The 21,521-nt window shown below is 41.2% G+C and overlaps 1 protein-coding gene across 1 annotated transcript in view; it reads left to right on the top strand.

Moving 5' to 3' along the window:
• The first annotated feature begins 370 nt into the window (after positions 1-370).
• Positions 371-21,521, top strand: part of LOC126419431 (uncharacterized) — a 48,802-nt gene continuing 27,651 nt past the window's right edge. Inside the window, exons 1-2 of the mRNA XM_050086620.1 lie at positions 371-518; positions 9,203-9,273. Coding sequence (XP_049942577.1) covers positions 371-518; positions 9,203-9,273 — 219 coding nt within the window. The remainder of the gene's footprint in view (positions 519-9,202; positions 9,274-21,521) is intronic.

Genomic DNA, 21,521 nt, shown 5'->3' with positions numbered 1-21,521 from the left:
GAATCAAACTCGTGCCATGCGAGCAGCCGCAGAACGGACAGAAAAATAACAGCCAATCGTAAGAAGTTCGCCAACCACGTGACCCCGACGTCAACGTCAAACTATTCTTTTGAAGTATACCGGTCGGCAGGTAAACTGACGTTGACGTGACGTTGCCCACCGTGTGAACCTCGCTATTTGAAAGCATTGGACGAATATTTTGACGTCATGTGACCCGCGTTGACGTTGACGTGACGTTGCCCACAGTGTGAATCGAGCCTAATGTCTCTAGTACAAAACCATAAATAAGAATAAGTATTGTCGCTAGTTCCTGCTTCGAACCTGCAAGTCGGAAATTTACTGCGGCAGGTTCAAAAGCTTCGACCTACGCATGGGAGGCATCCATATGGTAGAGTCCGAGTCCAGTGCATGGACTGCAGTCAGCAGTTCGGCCAAGAGGCATCCGCAGTACAACTCGACGGGCGACGTCGATAACGACGTGGCTGTTATCTTCCTGCCCGGGAAAGCCCCTCTGAGCGGTGAGTAGCGCAAAAATAATGTAGCACCCTTGGTTCGTTTAGGAGAGAGACAGAAAGACACAGTGAGAGAGGGGGGGGGGGGAGGGGAAGAGGGAGAGAGACGAGTGTAGGTGTTGTGACAGACGACGAAGTGATTGAGGGAAGTCTCGTGATGGAAGTCTGGGAAAGCGTTGTCGACTGCCCGGGGTTCACCGTTCAGATCCAACGATTCGGAGTCCTATGCCCTAGTTCTTTATGTGGGAGCTGGATTCAGCACTTTTTGACGCTGGTGATACTGGGGATCGTCACGACCAAATTCGATACAGCGTGCTATGGAGCTTGAAAACGGTGTCCAGTTATGTTCACTTAAGTGCTTTAATTCCATATACCAGACAGGTTATTTTCCTAAATCATGGCGGGAGGCAATTGTATACCTTTCCTCAAGCCCAAAAGGACCAAATATGTCCCAGCAGGTAGTAGAGCGTCGTCTTAACGTTCTTTCTAGAAAAGAACTTCATGCGTCTGGTTAACCATCATCTTGTCTGGACGTCAGAGACCAGGCAGCTTCTTAACCACTATCAGCGTGGATTCACGAAATGACGAGCTACTTTCGACAACCTGACCCTGTTAGAGGCAGCTATCTAATAGGCGTCCCTACGTAAACAGTATTGTATTGGTGTATTCTTTGAAATCGGTAAAGCATATGACACTACTTGGATACGCAGCATTCTAGGGCAGCTACACCAGTAGCCAATAGCGAATCTTCATTCGGGCCTTCTTACCTAAGCGCTCATTTTCTTACCTAAATGGTGATGTGCAGTCACATATTTTGAACAGGAGAATGGTGTCCCACAGGGTAGTGTTTTAAGTGTTACCCACTCTATCACAGCCATCAACAGTATCACGTCTATGGAAAGGACACCCGAACAATGCTCCTTGTTTGTGGACAATTTTGCAGTTTTCTGTTGCTCAACCAGCATCGCAGTAGCGAAGCGTCAGTTGCGAATTCAAGTGAAGAGGTTGGAGGAGAGGGCTTCAAAACAGGTTTTACATTTTCTATATATATATATATATATATATATATATATATATATATATATATATATATATATATGTGTGTGTGTGTGTGTGTGTGTGTGTGTGTGTGTGTTTATTCTTTATCGTTTTCGTCGTATTTTTAATGTACCTGACTTGCATATTAAGGACATCATTCTACTTTTTAAGGACCCTGTGATGTTGATGGGCCTCATTTTTTATTCCAAACCGTCGTGGTTACCACACAAAAAACATCTGAAGCCGAGGGCCCAGAAGACGCTGAATACCTTAGTCTTAGCTACAGGTCTTGGGGACCAGACAGGGCGTGTATGTTTCAGTTTTACAGAACTTCCGTGAGATCTCAGCTGGACTGCGGGTGCGCGGTATACGGATCAGAGAGATATTCTTACCCGAAGAGTACCGATGCTATCTGTCTTGGGATCGGGATGGCCATCGATTCTTACACGACCAGCCCCATACCCAGTCTCTGTGCTGACGTTGGCACATCGCCTCTTACCACCCGGCGGCAACTCCTCGTGGTGCGCCAACCATATAAGATCCTCCGAGTTCAGCAGCGCACCATCCTGTTGCAACGCCTTTTCTCCAGTCGTCTTCTAGCAACGAGGAAGTTTGGAATTCTCGTAAACCTTGAGCCCCTATGTGGCAAGCACAGGCCCAAATCCGTGGTTGTAACTTACTGCGTCCTGGTTACTGCACAGATCCAGAATAATTTTCGATTCAGTGCAGCACAGGAGTGTTTGCACTCTTCGTTGTGTTTTTAATATGACATTTTCCAACATTTCAAACGAACGTCACAATTTTGTTTTGTTTTCTTGTGAGTCATCAGTCTTTGGTTTGATGCGTTTGCCACTTATTCCTCTCCTCTACCAACCTCTTCATATCCGAAAATCACTTAAAACCTAGATCATCAATTATTTGCTGGATGTATTTAGATTTACGTTTTCCTCTACAGTTTTTATCCTCTTCAGCTCCTTCTAGTACCACGCAAATTATTTCCATGGTGTCTTAACAGATGTCCTGTCATCCTGTCACCTCTTCTTGTCAGTGTTTTCCATATAATCCTTTCCTCGTTTATTATTCAGAGAACATCCGCATTCATTATTTCATCGGTCTATCTTATTTTCAACATTCTTCTGTAGCACCGCAACTCAAATGCTTCGATTCTCTTCTATTCCGGTTTTCCCACTGTAAAAGTTTAACCACCATACATGCTTTGCTCCAAACGTAGGTTTTCAGAAATTTCATACCCACGTTAAGACCTGTTTGATACTAGTAAACTTCTCTTGGCCAGGAATGCCGTTTTCTCCAGTATGCTTTTAATGTCCTCCTTGTTCCGTACGTCATGGGATGTTTTGCTGCCTTGGTAGCAGAATTAAGTAACTTCATGTGCATCGTGATCACCAGTACTGATATCAGTTTTCTCATTGTTCTCATTTCTGATGCTTTTCATTACTTTCATCTTTCTTAGATTTACTCTCAGTCCATATTCTGCACTCATTAGACTATTTATTCCGTTTACCAGATCCTGTATTTCTTCTTCACATTCACTGAGGATATCAATGTCGTCAGCGAATTTTATCATTGATATCCTTTCACCTTGAATTTTCATCCCACTCTTCAACTTTTCTTTTATTTCCGCCATTTGTTTCCTCGATCCATGATTGAACAGTAGGGGTAACGGGCAACATCCCTGTGTTACACTCATTTTCATCCTAGCATTTCTTTGTTGGTGTTCCATTATTATTGGTCCCTCTTGGCTCCTGTATATGTTGCGTATTAACCGTCGTTCCCTATTACCCCTATCTATTTTTCTCAGAATTTCGTACGTCTTGCACTATTCTACATTGTTGAACGATTTTTCCAAATCGACAAAGCGTAAGAACGTATCTAGATTTTTCTCTGGTCCTGCTTCCATTATCAACCGCAACGTCGGTATTCCCTTTCTGTTGCCTTTACCTTTCCTGAAGCCAAACTAATCGTCTTCTAACACATCCTCAATTTCCTTTTCAATTCTTGTCTGTATTATTCTTGTCGACAACTTGAATGTATGAGCTGTTAAGCTGATTGTGTGATAATTGTCACACTTGTCGGCCCTTTGCAGTCTTCGGAATTGGCATCACAGCTACGTGGCTGTATTCGTGGATGGGTTTAATCAAGGGGATTCCGATGCTTGCTCTGTCGTTTTCCCTGACCGGATCCTCAAGACTTGGTTGCCTTCAGACTTCATTGTTATCGATGTCGAATTATAATAGATCTAGAGGGCGACGGAGCAAATGAGATATTATGTGCCTGCTAAATTCCTCGTTTGTTACGACTTCCTGAGTCCTTTTCTGTCTCTTCAACTCATTTTCGTCCTCAGCACGTGGTCTTGCGGTAGCGTTCTCGCTTCCCAGACACGGGCTCCCGGGTTCGATTCCCGGCGGGGTCAGGGATTTTTCCTGCCTCGAGATGACTGGGTGTTGTGTCGTCTGCATCATCATCATTCATCCCCATTACGGTCGGCGGAAGGCAATGGCAAACCAATTTCACTAGGACCTTGCCTAGTACGGCAGTGCGAGTCTCCGGCGTCGTTCCCTACGCTCCTCGGAGTATGGGACCTCCTCATCATCACACATGTTCCGAGCAGATAAATTAGTCCAGGACAGCCAGGATGCTCTTCTCCACTTACAAAGGCTGAGGAAGGAGATGTCTTTCTGAAGCACGCCAGGGGGTCTAAGAGGAACGAAATGGCAGATGTAGCAACCAAGCAGGCTAGGCGTGACCCTCAGTTGGTCCAGTGTGTGGTGCCCCTGCATGCTATCGTTACGTTGGTGAGTTACGGAGTAATGTGCCGTTGGGAAGAGGAATAGCTGAAAGTGATAGACAACAAACTGCGTTTGCTAAAGGCCACACGTCGGCCTTGGCGTAGCCCCTTTCAGCCACGCAGACGGAATGAAGCAATTCTCACTCGTCTTCGCATAGGTCACAGCCCTCTGACTTATTGCTTCTTGCTCCGTCCAGAAGATCCTCCAATACATGGTCCTCGTGGCGTACAGATCACGTTGCACCACATTTTAGTAACCTGTATTTTGTATTCAAATAACAGGAGAGCAGTCACTCAATTTGCCCTATATTTTAAATGACGATAACACGAACGTGGAACACATTTTTAAGTTTTGTTCAGTGTCCGGCTTGTCCCATAAAATTTTTGGGGGACAGCTTTAACGCGTTTTCAGGGTGACTGACTCACCCGTGTCTTTTGTAAGTGATCAATCGACCACATACTCCTGCAATAAATTTTAGTTTTTCTCCTCCCTTATTTGTGTTTTAATTGACACTTTTAGAACATCTCACCATTTTTAACTTTATCTTACATGGTGCGAGCTAATGTGATTTTTCGGGTCATGGGTGAGACTGGAGGAGAGTAGCGCGATTTTATCTCAGACTGCTTCCCATTTCTTTTATTGCATTTTCCACATTTTAGCCACATACATTTCTAATGTTCTCACAAAAGAGCCGTTGACCTCCTCAACACCACAAATACTCTCTCTCTCTCTCTCTCTCTCTCTCTCTCTCTCTCTCTCTCTTTCTCTATCTCTCTCTTGTTGGATATCCTACGATTCTCGGTAACTTATTGTTCTCAAACTTATATTATATTGAGTTTTACACACAGTTTGTGGAACTTGATATAACTATCTTGGAGAAGTACTTGTACTGCCCTAAGCTGTCAAGGGTTTCCGTAATGTTGGTTAATGAAGTCAAGTAAATTCAGAGGTATGCGATACGGTTTCCGATACACAAGTGGTTCGTTCCTTGTGGGAATTTTATGACGCATTATGAACCAATGACGTAACTGTGGTTTCGAGGCAAATGATGGAACATACCCAGAGGATGGGGGAAGTGTTTAAGAGATTATGTGCCGCACGTCCTATTTTAAGAATGGAAAAATGTTGTTTTGCACTGGAAGAAATCAGTTATTAGGAAAGGTTTAAAGATGAAATCCAGATCAACAGGCAGTGTGGGATTGCAGGTTATAAAAATTTTCTTGCCAGTACACCTAACATTTTTTATAATTTACCTCCATCACCATCTGGGACCTTTAAATTTCCTGCCATCCGCCAACTTTGTCATTTAAATTACACGCCGTATACAATACGTGTAATAACCAAGGAGGAACAATAGTAATGTAAGACCAAGAATGAAATGGCCGCATTAAGCAGTGACTAAGACAGTGATGCAGTTATTTACCAATTGTTCAATGTATACACAGAAATTTCAATGGCGGAAATAAACGAAAGGTTCGAGAGTGCGATTAAAATTCAGGGCGAAAGAATATCTATGACAGTATTGATTTGCTAAGATAAAGAACTTGTATATAGTGCCAGGAGGTCATACCCTCGCCATGAGACAACATCATACGAAGGTTGGAACTTTAATAGTGGCAACTACTTATTTACAGCTCGTACGAAATAGATACGCTTTTCAAAGTTTTACTGACCTTGAAAGTAGTCACCAGCATTGTGTCTAACCCGTTGCCAGCGATGTGGAAGTCGTAGGATACTCTTAGCAGTGCCAGGTGTGCTGACAGTTCGAGCGGCGCGGTCTATTGCCCGACGAATTTGTAGCCGTTCTGAAGCTGATGCCGTGAAGTGTTCTCTTCAGTTTAGAAATCGAGTTGAACCCTCGAGGGCATAAGTCAGGGCAGTGCATTAGGTGGTACAGCAGTTAGCAGCCCCATCAGTCAAACAAACAAACAGATCAGTAACAGCCTGCATTGTACAAGCTCCAGCATTGTCCTGCGAAATGATGGTCAGGTCCTGCAGAAAGTGTCATCACTTCTGCCTCTAAGCTGGTCGTAAGTTGTGTTCCAAAAATGAACAGCATAAGGAAAGAATTGGTGACACTTTCTGCAGGATCTGTACATCATTTTACAGGACAGTGTGTGGATGCAAGCTGTTACTGATTTGTTTTCAAATGGTTCAAATGGCTCTGAGCACTATGGGACTTAACATCTGAGGTCATCAGTCCCCTAGAACTTAGAACTACTTAAACCTAACTAACCTAAGGACATCACAAACATCCATGCCCGAGGCAGGATTCGAACCTGCAACCGTAGCGGTCGCGCGGTTCCAGACTGAAGCGCCTAGAACCGCTTGGCCACTCCGGCCGGTGATTTGTTTTCCTGATGTGGCTGCTAAGTGCTATGCCATCTACTACAATGCCCTGACTTCAGCTCTCGTGAGTTCAACTCGATTTCTAAACTAAAGGGAACACTTCACGGCATTGGCTTCAGAACTGGTGCAAATTCGTCGGGCAATAGACAGCACAGCTCAAACTGTCAACACAACTGGCACTGATAAGGGTATCCTACGACTTCCACATCGCTGGCAACGGGTTATACACAATTCTGGTGATTACTCTGAAGGTCAGTAAAACTTTAAAACACGCATCTATTTTGTATGAGTTGTAAATAAGTAGTTGCCACTATACTATTAAAGTACCAATTCTCGTATATAGGCCTACCCCTATGTGACACTGTGTCTGTAACGTTGTCTCACTGACGTAAAATCCTAATCTTCCTTCCTTCATTCTGTCATAAATGTAAAAAATACTAAAATAGGAGAAAAATAACGGAGATAACAAAACAAGTAATAAATTCTTCTAAACAATGAACACTCCAGCTTTGCTAGACACAAGTGAAATTTGATACTAGTGGAAATGGAAGTTCCGTGATAGAAGTCCAGTGAAATGGTACTTCTTCGCTTTTCAACGTGTGTTTCTGGAAAGATTTATACTGATGACATACGTACGACAAGAATGAAATACGTAGTGTGTAGTAGATAAAGTAGGTGGTTACAGAACATTTACATCTGCATCTACATCCATACTCCGCAAGCCACCCGACGGTGTGTGACGGAGGGTACCTTGAGTACCTCTATCGGTTCTCCCTTCTATTCCAGTCTCGTATTGTTCGTGGAAAGAAGGATTGTCGGTATGCCTCTGTGTGGGCTCTAATCTCTCTGATTTTATCCTCATGGTCTCTTCGTGAGATATACGTAGGAGGGAGCAATATACTGCTTGACTCTTCGGTGAAGGTATGTTCTCGAAACTTCAACAAAAGCCCGTACCGAGCTACTGAGCGTCTCTCCTGCAGAGTCTTCCACTGGAGTTTATCTATCATCTCCGTAACGCTTTCGCGATTACTAAATGATCCTGCAACGAAGCGCGCTGCTCTCCGTTGGATCTTCTCTATCTCTTCTATCAATCCTATCTGGTACGGATTCCACACTGCTGAGTAGTATTCAAGCAGTGGACGAACAAGCTTACTATAACCTACATCCTTTGTTTTCGGACTGCATTTCCTTAGGATTCTTCCAATGAATCTCAGTCTGGCATCTGCTTTACCGACGATCAACTTTATATCATCATTCCATTTTAAATCACTCCTAATGCGTACTCCCAGATAAATTATGGAATTAACTGCTTCCAGTTGCTGACCTGCTATTTTGTAGCTAAATGATAAGGGATCTATCTTTCTATGTATTCGCAGCACATTACACTTGTCTACATTGAGATTCAATTGCCATTCCCTGCACCATGCGTCAATTCGCTGCAGATCCTCCTGCATTTCAGTACATTTTCCATTGTTACAACCTCTCGATACACCACAGCATCATCTGCAAAAAGCCTCAGTGAACTTCCGATGTCATCCACAAGGTCATTTATGTATATTGTGAATAGCAACGGTCCTATGACACTCCCCTGCGGCACACCTGAAATCACTCTTACTTCGGAAGACCTCTCTCCATTGAGAATGACATGCTGCGTTCTGTTACCTAGGAACTCTTCAATCCAATCACACAATTGGTCTGATAGTCCATATGCTCTTACTTTGTTCATTAAACGACCGTAGGGAACTGTATCGAACGCCTTGCGGAGGTCAAGAAACACGGCATCTACCTGTGAAGCAGTGTCTATGGCAACACGTTGGAGTGACCATGTAATTTGTATGTTTCTGGACCGGCTTAAGTGAAAACCTGCATAACCAAAATTCCCGCACTACAGGGATAAGAAAACCTGGAAAGTCACGCCACGTGTTACTTGGATCCACTCTTTAATTCTGAAGGCGATACGATGATGTCAAAGCTGATGATAACTATGAACAGAGCGATGATGACGGTGGCAACGACAATAGCGGTAACGATTACAACGTTGGCGATTCGAGTGACGATGACTATTGCAATGACGATGACTACAACGATGACAATGACGAGGACGACGACAATGGCCTTGACGCTAACAATATGATGATGATGTTGACGCTAAAATTTAAGATTGGTAATGAATAAGTTGCTGATGATCCGGTGAAGCCAACAATGACGAAGAAGAGGCTCAGAAATAGGATTGAAGGCGACGGCACAATTTGTGCCAAGTCGTCGTCCTCTGGAACCTAGCAAAAAAAAGTCTCGTGAGAGCTGGTGTTAACATCGTTCCGACAGAAGGCAGTATTATCATCTAACGCTATTGCTGAGCAAGGTATATCAGAAAACTTACACACAGATTACAAATGTAGTGATTCAGTAAATAGATTTACTTAGATACCGAATTTACATGCAGATTATCCAGATATAATATATTGTGTGTATAACCTGTAATTTTTATCCTCTTAGAGTACATCAAGCTGGTGGCCTTACCTTCTTTTGCTGAGATCAACGAAACCTTCGTGGGACAAAATGCTCTGGTTAGTGGCTGGGGACTGACTGGCGACAGTAAGTGTTCTGTCTACAAACAGTACATAATAAATTTTGTTGCCAGCAGTCTGAAAGTCGCTTACTGTTTCCCAGCACAGGATTTTTCATGCACTTTGCAATAGCCCTCTATAAATTATTAATTATATTTTTTCACTCAGTATCGTTATCCAGTACTGAATATCCGCAGGATTGTGCAGTTACTCGTTTATTAGACGTTATGACACTAATGTAAACACAAACTGTCTGATAGACGTATGTTTTCTAAACTAAAACATCACGCTTGCAACATAATGAAACGTGCCTCACCTCTTATTAAAATTCAAATACTTAAAAAAAAAGTCTGCAGACTCACATCTGACTCATACAGGAGTTCAACAACTTCCCTTCTTTATCAAGAGGTTCCACTTAAAGACAGCACAGTCAACAAAATAAATTAATAGATACTATTTCTCAGTTAAGATCTGACTGTAACACAAACTGACAGACTACAATTTTAATATGCATCCCTCATAGTTTGAGGGCACTATTTATAAAAAATCAATTGAGCTGGATTTGGAAGGAGAACAATGTTTGCATAAAATTTAAAAATGAATAACTGCCTACGTCGAATTATATATTATATAAAATTTTCAAAATAATTTTGAGGTGCATGTTATGCACATTAACCTTGTGTATTAAGGTTGCTTTTTTTCGAATAAAAATCCCCCCTTGATATACAATTATGAAATTCTTGACGGTTCGACCTCAATATAATCAAAATAATGAAAGTCGAACTATGCCGTCACCACATCACCCGTATGGGTTGGTATGGATAGAGTACTGAAAATGAGAATTAGGCATTTATCGTCTCAATGTCGATACGAGTAAATGCATTATTACGTTTGGTATCAAGTAAATCAGCTGATATTATAAAAATTAAAATATTCTCAGAAAAATGGCCATCCACTGTGAGATATTTCTCATGAATGTAGAGTTTGCAGCCATGCAATTGGAACTACTCTGATGGAAGGGAAAGTATCACACAGCCTAACCGACGATTTTGCATTATTCAGCACTGTTCAATGGTGTGGTCTGCATAACTAATTCTTAGTATCGTGAGAACACAACAAATTGCTGAATTAATGTTGTGTGGTACAATAGTTCACAAAATTTGTAAGATTGTTTGTTACTAATACTTGAAGTTTTATCTATGTGTTTCATGGGCACAATGTTTTTAGAAGTAGGTTTCCTCTTTCAAGACAACAGTACAAAGTATCCTCACTATGGTTAACCCTGGAAATGATTTCTCGTAAATATTTCTATCTTTTAATACTCTGTTTCAAAGAACACATCATAACACAAAAAAAATTTGAATTATAAAAAACTTTTCTATAGAGATGTCCACCTTGACATAACATTGGTTCAGAATGTACCTTTCTCAACAACGACTACTGAAAACGTGATAAAGAGGGAAACATATACAAAGTTGTTGTTTGAAATCGGTCTGTGCAAGAAAGGTAATTTTACTTGTAATTTATAATTTTGATAATTTTTGCTATAAATATTAAAACTGATCATAAAAAGCTATATAGATAATGATAATACTAATCATTATGTATATTTCTCAAAATCAGAAAATAAATTTGACCAATTTTTACTATTATGGACAGTCCTGTATTCGAAACTTTCTTTCCATTACATCTTTTTGTATTCAGATATGAACTAATTATACTTTGCCATCTCTATGAATGTAACTGAAAATAAAAAGTTAGTGTTGTTTGAACAATGTCATCAGTGAGAGCAGGCATTGCCTGTACACATTCAACAGCGACTGCTGAAATTAAGTTTTTTCAGAGCAACTTACTCAGTATGTTTCATTGACTAGTTTTGCTCTTTAATTTAACGAAGTATCATTAGAAACAGTAGCATTTACAGTTTAAAGTACAATAATTGGCTGATTGCATTGCTGGGGCCAAACATTAAGTTGCTGTACAATGGCTGTACAATGTTAGTTTATTCTACACATGTGCCTACTATTAATGCAGCTTGTCTAATTTCATTGTTCAGTTTAGATTCTACTTGACACACTTCTGTTTCTACTGATCATACACTGATGTCATCATTATTTATCTTTCCTGCAGTGGTGAATTAGCATTGTGTGATATAATAATTCACAAAACCTGTAAACTTGATTATTATTTGTCTTTGTCTCTTCTTTGTAAACTTCCCAATGTTTTTCAAGGTCACAGTATTTCAAGGAGTATGTTTCCTGTCTGATGATGATAGATCTTGGATTGTGATTGATTTATACATCAGCTTTATTTATTGATTTGTTGAAAAATTTCTTCTCAAGATTGTTTCCATCTTTTAATATTTTATTTTAAAGAAAATGTCATAACACAGAAAAGCTTGAATTACAAAAATCTTCACTATAAAAATGTCTGCTTCAACAGCACATCAGTTCACAATGTGCCCTTCTCAAATACGACCACTGAAAACATGTCAGAGAGATCAGTTATAATTTATCTGTACAAAAAGATTATTTGATATCTGTATATACAAGCAATTTTATGTGTAATTTATAAATTTGATAATTGACAATATAAATGTTGTAAGAGATCATAAAAATTCTAGATTAATAATAATGCTAATCATTACAGATAGTTCACAACAACATAAAAAATGTTTATTATGTATTTTAATATTACTAACATCTATTCAAAACAACATTCTGTTACATATTTTTAAGTTTTAATGTGAAAAAAAGATATATTTTGGCTGAGTGAACTTAAATGTAAATCAAAGAATTAGTTTTGTGTTAAAATATCATTGGGTAATGTGGTGAGTTTTTGCATGTGTAGTTTACTAAAAAATAAATATGTCGCTGACCTTCAAGAACCAACAAATCCGATATTTACAAGATTTTGCAGAGCAGTTCATCACATAATGGGTTTTAGATTATTAACCTTACATACCATTCAGAACTGATGTCCATAATCAATATCACCTAGAAGGTTTTTTTACTGAGTGGCCTACTATACTTGTTTATTTGCATAACTAAAATACAAATAAATATGCCTCTGTAATATCCATATGTCATAAAAAGGATAGTTGTCTTGTCTGAATAACATCGCTCTTTTCTCGAAAAATATCTTCGAGGTTGTAGGAGAACATGATTTTATTCTTTGAATTTCTTCTAGTCAGTTGACGTTTCGCCTCCTGTGCTTGAAACTTCTGCTGTTCCCAGTTATCAGAACACTGAAACCAGTGTTTTGTTCACTTTTAAAAAGGTATTATCCCACTTTTGTTCTGGAGAAGTGGGGTTACTGAGTGAAACTCTTCCAGTGTCTATTGGAAACTCTTCCACTGTCTATTGGTGTTTTGTTCACTTTTAAAAAGATGTTTTCCCACTTTTGTTCTGAAGAAATGGGGTTACAGAGCGAAACTCTTCCAGCGTCTATTGATGGGCCGTAGGCATTGGGTAGATAGCGAAACAGGTAACCTAGAAGATGTAACATTCACAGAGAGTCCTCACAAAAGCCTGTAGACTTATAATGCTACTTCCATTAGTTTCGATTTTAGGTCTAGTTGAGATAATGTTCCACTGGTGGTATAAAAATGTAGCTTGCTTCACCTGTCGCCCTTTAGAAGTTTTTCAGGAACAGTGCACGGCTTCAATTCCTTAGGTGAAAAAATTGATAATTCACCATGTTTTACAAGAATAAATATAACTGGTGTTATTGTCTAGCTAATATAGCTTTTTATTGTACTTTCATTAGTTTCAGTTGTAGGCTTTGAGAAAAGGTGCTCTCCAACAATCAATTGGCCTATCGTTTCAGTTGTGCGGCTGTATTCCAGATTTCTTGTCAGGAAGGTCACAGTTCGTACTAATTGTCGGGAAGTCATGGAGCAAAATAGAAGCAACATCTGGCGTCCCTCAAGGAAGTATTTAAGTCTCCCAGCTGTTCCTGAACTACAAAAACGATTCAGGCCACAATCCGAGTGACACTGTCAGACTTTTTGCAGATTACGATGTCATTTATCGTCTTACAAGGTCATCAGATGACCACAACAAATTCCAAAATGGTTTAGACAGGATATTTGTATGGCGTGAAGTTGTCAACTGACTCTAAGTAATGAAAAGTGTGAAGTCATCCACGTGAGTACCAAAAGAAATCCGCTAAATTTGGATAATGTTGTGAGTACAGCAACCAAAGTCTACTATTTGTTGCCAGTTCACTGAGAAAATGCAGCACGTCTACTAAAGGGATTGCCCTTCTTACACTTGTTCAAAAATGGTTCAAATGGCTCTGAGCACTATGGGACTCAACATCTTAGCTCATAAGTCCCCTAGAACTTAGAACTACTTAAACCTAACTAACCTAAGGACATCACACACACCCATGCCCGAGGCAGGATTCGAACCTGCGACCGTAGCAGCCTCGCGGTTCCGGACTGCAGCTCCAGAACCGCACGGCCACCGCGGCCGGCGAAATATGGAAGAGAGTGCCACATACATGATACGTGGAATTTGTGTGCAATCATTAAAAGAAAGGCGTATTTAGTTGCAGCAGGATTCTCTCATTAAATTTCAATCGCCAAGATTTTTTGTTGGCGCTCACCTACGTAGTGAGGAAGGATTATCATAATAAAACAAGAAAAATCAGAGACCGCACGGAAAGATTTAAGTGATCGTTTTTCCCGTGCGCTTTCGAGAGTGGAACTTCTGAGAAATTACTTGAAGGTCGCTCAATGAAACCGTGGAACGGTAGAGAAATAGCTTGAAGGTGGTTCACTGAACTCTCTGCCAGGCACTTAGTAGTGAATTGCAGAGTAATCATGTAGATGCAGATACAGGCGACGCTGTGTTCTGATTAATATAGGTTTCTAATCCATCACCACTAGTTCTGATTTTAGGCCTAGTTGATACTATTGTCAATAGATGGTTCAGACATGTTCGAAAGAACAAACACCACGCAGTAACTGACTGATACGCCTTGATGGGCAATGAATACACAATCTTCACTGCGGATGCACTTTTTAAGTTCTATATCCAGCGGGAATCTAAAATTAGCTAGCGTAGACAGGAACAGAGGATAGGTGGTGTGGCCGTGCGGTTCTAGGCGCTACAGTCTGGAACCGAGCGACCGCTACGGTAGCAGGTTCGAATCCTGCCTCGGGCATGGATGTGTGTGATGTCCTTAGGTTAGTTAGGTTTAATTAGTTCTAAGTTCTAGGCGACTGATGACCTCAGAAGTTAAGTCTCATAGCGCTCAGAGCCATTTGAACCATTTGATAGGTGGCGATAGGTAGGAGTGTGGGTTTCCTGGCGAGCGTACTGAGGTAGTCCACGCTATTGCCATAAACACTGTGTCCAGGTGGCGTAGTGGTTTACGCAACTGCCGAGTAAGCAAAAGATCTCGAGTCTGAGGCCCAGTCGAGCAAACATTTTCACTCATACAAAATTGTTAAGGCTTTCGTGGCCACTTGTTGACAAACTGCCTATTGGCTTCTGTCTCGGGTTCTTCGGCCGACGTTCATCTAATGATTTTTCTGACGTTTCGCCAGCACGAGTGGCTGGCATTGTCAAAGCTTCACCCTCCATTGCCGTGGGCCAGTTCAGTTCACCACCGGCAATTTTCACTCATCGTCGCTGATTCCGTAGAAAGTCACAATGCAGCTTATATCCTTACTTCCTTCTCTTTCCTCTTCTTTCTCCCCCTCCACCTTAAATTTATACACGGAAGAGCCAACGAAACTAGTACACCTGCTTAATATCGTGTATTGCCCCCGCGAGCACGAAGACGTGCCGCATCATGTCGTGGCATGGATTCGACTAATGTCTGGAGTAGTGCTTGGAGGGAACTGACACCATGAATCCTGCAGGGCTGTCCATAAATCCGTAAGAATACGAGAGGGTGGAGATCACTTCTGAACAGCACGTTGCAAGGCATCCCAGATAAGCTCAATAATGTTCATGTCTGGGGAGCCTTGTGGACAGCGGAAGTGTTTAAACTCGGAAGAGTGTTGCTGGAGCCACTCCGCGATTCTGGATGTGTGTGGTGTAGTTTTGTCTTGCTGGAATTGCCCAAGTCCGTCGGACAGACAGGATGCTTACGTACGTGTCACCTGTCAGAGTCGTATCTAGACGTATCAGGAGTCCCAAATCACTCCAACTGCACACGTCCCACACCATTACAGAGCCTCACCAGCTCGAACAGTCCCCTGCTGATATGTAGGGTCCACGGATTCATGAGGTTGCTGGATGCCTTTACACGTCCATCCGCTCGATACAGTTTGAAACGAGACTCGTCCGATCAGGCAACATGTTTCCAGCCAGCAACATGCCAATGTCTGTGATGGCGGGCGCAGGCGAGGCGTAAATCTTTGTGTCGTGCAGTCATCTAAGGTACGCTGGTGGACCTTCGGCTCCGAAAGCCCATATCGATGATGTTTCGTTGAACGGTTCGCACGCTGACACTCGGTGATGGCCCAGTATTGAAATCTGCAGCAATTTGCTTAAGGGTCTCACTTCTGTCACGTTTAACGATTCTTTCAGTCGTCGTTGGTCCGTTCTTGCAGGATCTTTCTCCGGCCGCAGCGATTTCGGAGATTTGATGTTTTACCGGGTTCCTTATATTCACGGTACACTCGTGAAATGGTCGTACTTCAACATTCCCACTTCATCGCTACCACGGAAATGAGGTGTCCCATCGCTCCTTCGTCGACTGTAATACCACATTCAAACTCACTTAAATCTTGATAACCTGCCATTGTTGCAGCAGTAACCGATGTAACAACTGCGCTAGACCCTTTTTATATAGACACTACCGACCGCAGCACCGTATTCTCCCAGTTTACATATTTATGTATTTGAATATGCAGGCCTACACCAGTTTTATCGGCATAACATCATGATTCTACCCCCTATCTTCAAAGGTTCTTAAGATTTAAATACAAAGCTCAAGAATGCCCCAAATAACAGCATTTTACAAGTATAATATGATGGAAAAGTAGTTTTCAAAACACACAGGCAATAAACATCTCTGGAATGAGTTTGGCTAAGACACAACAAATAACTCAGATTTACCTAAAAGGGAGTTCATTAAAAGGAAAGGAAAACAGTTAAAGCTGGGTCATATGAAAGCAAGACGCATAAGGCAATGTGGTACGGACGAACGGCCCCGAAATTTCTAAGCAACCAGTGGGAACACGCCACAAGGCACAGACCTACGATGATAGTCTGACGAGCAGAGAAGTAATTTTTAAGTAAAACAAATAAAAACTTAAGTCATCAGATTACACGCTGGCAGCGTAGCCAAAACAGTTGTGATAAGGCGTTACGCCTGGCTGTAAAGCGGTGGGTGAGCGAAATCCAGTTTCACATCAGACCACGAGGCGGAAACCGAGAAACGTAGGCGGGGTGGAAACCATAGATGGAAGGAAGACACGAACAGTTGGCTGATAAACATCACCTGCCTTAGACATAGAATTGGTCTGGAACTGTAACAAACCAAAATACATGCAACAGGATTTGCTCACGTAAGACATACGAGCTTGCGGTCTCCAAATATATAAAGTGACCGATTTTGCGATTCAGTACACAACGTACCAGGCAAAAATATTTTGGACGTCACGAGTAATGACACGTTGAACATAAAAATTTACAAAACCCAGATAATTTGAAACAAGCAGTCAAATCAGAACTCTATGACAGTTACCAAACTGAAGCTATTATGTTTTCATTCAAGCGACACGCTCCTCAAATCGCCTGGCCAGACGCAGAAACAGGGAACAGCGACAACAACAGGAGGCTGAACCGAGTCCGATATCTACACAGCAAGGCAAACACACCAGTGACAGTCATCACGCTCACAGTGGGGAGCGAGATCAGTCTCTACGAATGCCGCAAGATCTCGGCACCCAACAAACGAACTAGAAGTAGTTCACAGAGCATCCACAGCCGCTCTGCGTTGGCAAACAGTGAAGAAACTTGCAGCCGCCAGAAGATGTGTGGATGACGACGACCCACCGCTCTCCTCCAAAACTGGTCGGTGAAGGCATAATGTGTCCACTCCCGTTTCCGGTACACATCCCTCGTGTGCGGAAGATGCTAAGCCAGACGAACTTGGAAGTACGACAGTAGAACAAACAGCCAGTCCATCAACCCGCAGAACTACGCTGTCTGTGCTGTTTCGCTCACTCGCCTACCCGAAAATCGACCTCTGTGTCACTATCGGCAAACGCGACACACAACACCACGGCAAGATCAGATGACATAAGGAATGAGAGAGTTCTAATTGCTGTTAATGGAATGTATATTCGATATAACGCTGTTAATTACTTGTATTAGGAAATGCTATCACTCTTCATTCAATTTGTCCACGTATATCTTTTGGCGAAAGTTTTCGTTGTTACGTGATGTGAAACGAAATTGATACATTCACTTTTCTAACTTAAGTCACCGCTGCTCCGAAGGAAGTTCTCTGGAGTCCGCACTCCACTGTTCTTGAAGACCGTTGATCTGCAGCAAGATGGAGATGGCGATCTCGTTGATTAACAAACTGACGAAACTGAAATATACACGTTTTTGGCTTCCCTGACATATCGGACAGTAGCGAACCACACGAAAAGAGTATAAACTGTTTCCATAAGAATGGCGACTGGTTTGTATTGGGTCATTATTGTAGACATGGATTTCACATTCAGCAACTAACAACTACTTAACTATGTATTTAAACTGCAAGTCCTCAGTTTATTACTTCTCTTTTCAAATAAGTGATCAGCAGCTTGGCTCCCACTCTAAGAAACCACCCTCTGGAAAACAGTCACAGATCAGTTAAAGATCACGAAAAATATTTCACTTTGCTGCGCGAATAAAACGCGGTGTAATTGCTCTCTCTTAAGGTGAGTGCTGTTGGTTCTGTAATTTTCGATCCCTCTTCGATATCTTTTTCTTCCCGGCAATTTCTGCTATGGTCTTGAAATAAGTCTCATTGCTTGGGATTCTTCTCATTTTTTGATATCTTTGACACTTGCAATTTACCCTTTTTAATCGATCTTCGAAAGTAAACCCTTTTCTTGAAGTATTAGCAAATTACAGCAACATTAGGCAGCAACCATTTTCCAGAAACATCCAAGTTTGACTCGTTTTTCGTTGCAAGTAATAACAGCATTATCTGTCTCAAGATGCCGTCCCCGTTATCCTCCAAACTTCTTCTCTTTCCACTAATACTAAAGCTACTCTTCTTTTCACAAACTGAATTAATTTTTCGCAAAATTACACCGCGCTCCTGTCATGTCGTGTTAACGTATCCAAGTCCCACTGTGAACTACGCACTCGTCATCTGTCTCTTCCTAACTCAGAATTTTTTGCTACACAAATAAAACGTACAGAATATTACATATGTAATTATACTAGAAGTAATAACATTACTAACTTACATAACAATTTCTTATTATATTATTCAAACTCTAAATCTCTGGGCGGTATTAGATTGTCCTCTAACATGAACCATAACGTGTTGGTACCCCATCGAGCGCCTCCCCAGGTGGTGGATAAGGGAAAGTTTCCTATATATAGGTGGTACTACGGAAATGAAATACCCAGGGCGGATCAAAAACCAACAAAAAACACAAACCCAATGGTGTCTGTTCAGTATCTGGTGGCCAGTGATCAGCGTCTGTTCCTCTAGTTGAGGCGGCTGTACTAAAAATTTCTCTTACTCAAAAATTGAGTCGTATACCTGTGGTCTCAACAGATATCACCATAAAAACAAAAATTCAACTTCAACACATGATGAAAAAGACGACTACAGAGTCTCTACCCCAGGCACCGGTCGACAGACTGGATTCACTTGATCATCGGATTCTGGGGCATCAGGAACACCATGAGAAGAAGAATCGGAGCTTCTGAAAGACTTCTCACACTCTCAAAACGAAATGTAAGAACTTCATTGGCACAATCAATGTGAACACCCTCTCTAAAACAGACAAATTAATGCAACTCACCAGCGCACTGCAAAGACAAGTTTATGGATGAAGGATACTTTAACACAGAGAATTACAGGATCTCCAAGAGAAAACCTGCCATAAAAGTAAGAGACAAATTACCACTTTTCGGAACTGGATTCACCGTACACACGTCCGTGTTCGACTCCCAATGAAAGAGTCTCCCTGCTTTCAGTAAAATCTGCTAATAAAGGCCACACTCTTATCAATGTGCACGCCCCCACAAATCACCACAATAAATTCGACCCTGAAACAGTGGACAACATGTGGAAGACACTAGAAGAAACAACAAATAAAATACCAAGGCATCCTGTGAAAATCTTATTAGGCGATTTTAACGTACAGTTAGGCAAAGAAAAAAAATTCTGAGTTACCACTGGTCCCCATACCAAACACAAACGTACCAACAAGAACGGTGAAAAAGTAATCGACTTCTGCAGAAACTTCGGACTTAAAATCATGAATACCCAATTTCAAAAACCTGCACATAAATTAACCACATGGAGATCACCCATCTCAGACATGGTGAATACCAAATTGAACATGTCGCAGTCTGCAAGGAAAACATAAAACGAATTCTAAACGTGAGAACCCGCAAAGGTGTCTTTGAATCAGATTATCTTCTTCTCCAAATAAAAACAAAATTCCAACCCAACAGAATGCTAAAAAGGCCATCTAAAAGTATCAAAACAGATCCGGAATATCTTAAACTCAACAAAGGAAGAATCGTCATGCAAATCAATCAGGAAAAATCCACAGACTGTAAGGAACTGACAGAGAAAATTCAGGAAGCCATCAAATTAGGACGACCCCCTCGCACCAGGAAACATCGCTGGTGGAACGCAACTTGCGATCAGGCAGTCGACAACCGAATTACTGCGTGGAGAAAATTTAGCAGTCACAAAAATTGCACAAGTCTGCCATTTTAAATACCTCAGAGGAACTATATACAGTCCTCAGGATTAAACCAAATCGCCAATGCACAAAGAATCATCGAACTCCAGAAGGCCTACAAGCTAACACGAACGCATTACATCAAGAAGTGTATTTCGACAGAAGCAAAATTAAGGCACCATAGAACAGTGATTCTTCCAGAAGCAATCTACAAGGCTGAAACCATGGTGATTGATGGTCATTCAAAAATTAGGGAAATAGAAAAGCAGAAAAGAAAAATTCTCAGGAAGATTTGAGGGGGAAACAACAAAAACGGCATTTGGATGAAGAGACCACAAAATGAGCTGTATATAAAGACATTCACAGCAATAGACGAAATCAGAAAACGCCGACCCAAATTTTGTACACATATCTACAGGATGGAAGTCTCCAGAACAGCAAAGAGACTTTTCAATATTATAACAAAGAATAAATGCGGCACAGAATGACTGAAAGAAGGTAAGAGGGATCTACAGTAGACCAACATAAAAAATCTCGAAGACCACACTGAGTGCCAGAATAAAACCACAAGTGTGAAGTTTGAGGAAAGAACATAGCGCCAGCATAGTAAAAAATGATGAGAAGAACGGAAGAAGGAGCATTCTGAGAGGATGAATAGTTTTTGGGAAGCAAAGATAAAAAACGTTCAGAGATGAAATTATGAATTCAAGTTCAATCGCTCTCCTAAAGGGGAACAATCGTAGCGACGGTATTATATATATGCTGTGCGCTCCTCCAAAGTACGTATTAAAATGGTGGAGAGAATGTTCCTTAATCATTGAATTGACAACTCAGTTTTTCAAACAGGAAAGGCTAAGACACGATTTTATAATAGAGGCGTGGCAGCATCATCGTGTTCCTAAGGTCATCTGCGAGTGTGTGTCTCATCAGTGAAAAGTGTGAAAAGCCTTAAGGAACACTGTGTCGTTATTTTTTCAAGTGTTAAACTTAAGTTCTTCCATGTTTGTCTACAAATGTAAGGGAATTGTAAGTAGGTTTAACTACATTCCATACATTTGCAGCATAACAGCGACGGTATCTTAAGACAAATAATGCTGTTATTATTTGCAAGGAGAGGTGAGTCGAACTTGGAACTTTCTGGAAAACGGCTCTGCACTAGTGTTGCTGTAATCTGCTAATACAGGGCATATCAAAAAGAATATACGTATTTCGAATGCATATATTTATTAAACTTTAAGACATACGAATATGAAACTTTACACACATATTTTTGAACCTCTCAAGTTCAGATTACAGACGTTCAATATGTCCTCCATCAGCGACACCGAACAATATCACATCGATACTCAAATAG

The sequence above is a fragment of the Schistocerca serialis genome, chromosome 9 (assembly GCF_023864345.2).
Source record: "Schistocerca serialis cubense isolate TAMUIC-IGC-003099 chromosome 9, iqSchSeri2.2, whole genome shotgun sequence".
Classification (NCBI taxonomy): domain Eukaryota; kingdom Metazoa; phylum Arthropoda; class Insecta; order Orthoptera; family Acrididae; genus Schistocerca; species Schistocerca serialis.
Note: the sequence above shows the minus strand (reverse complement) of the source record. Positions and strands in the feature narration are given on the sequence as shown.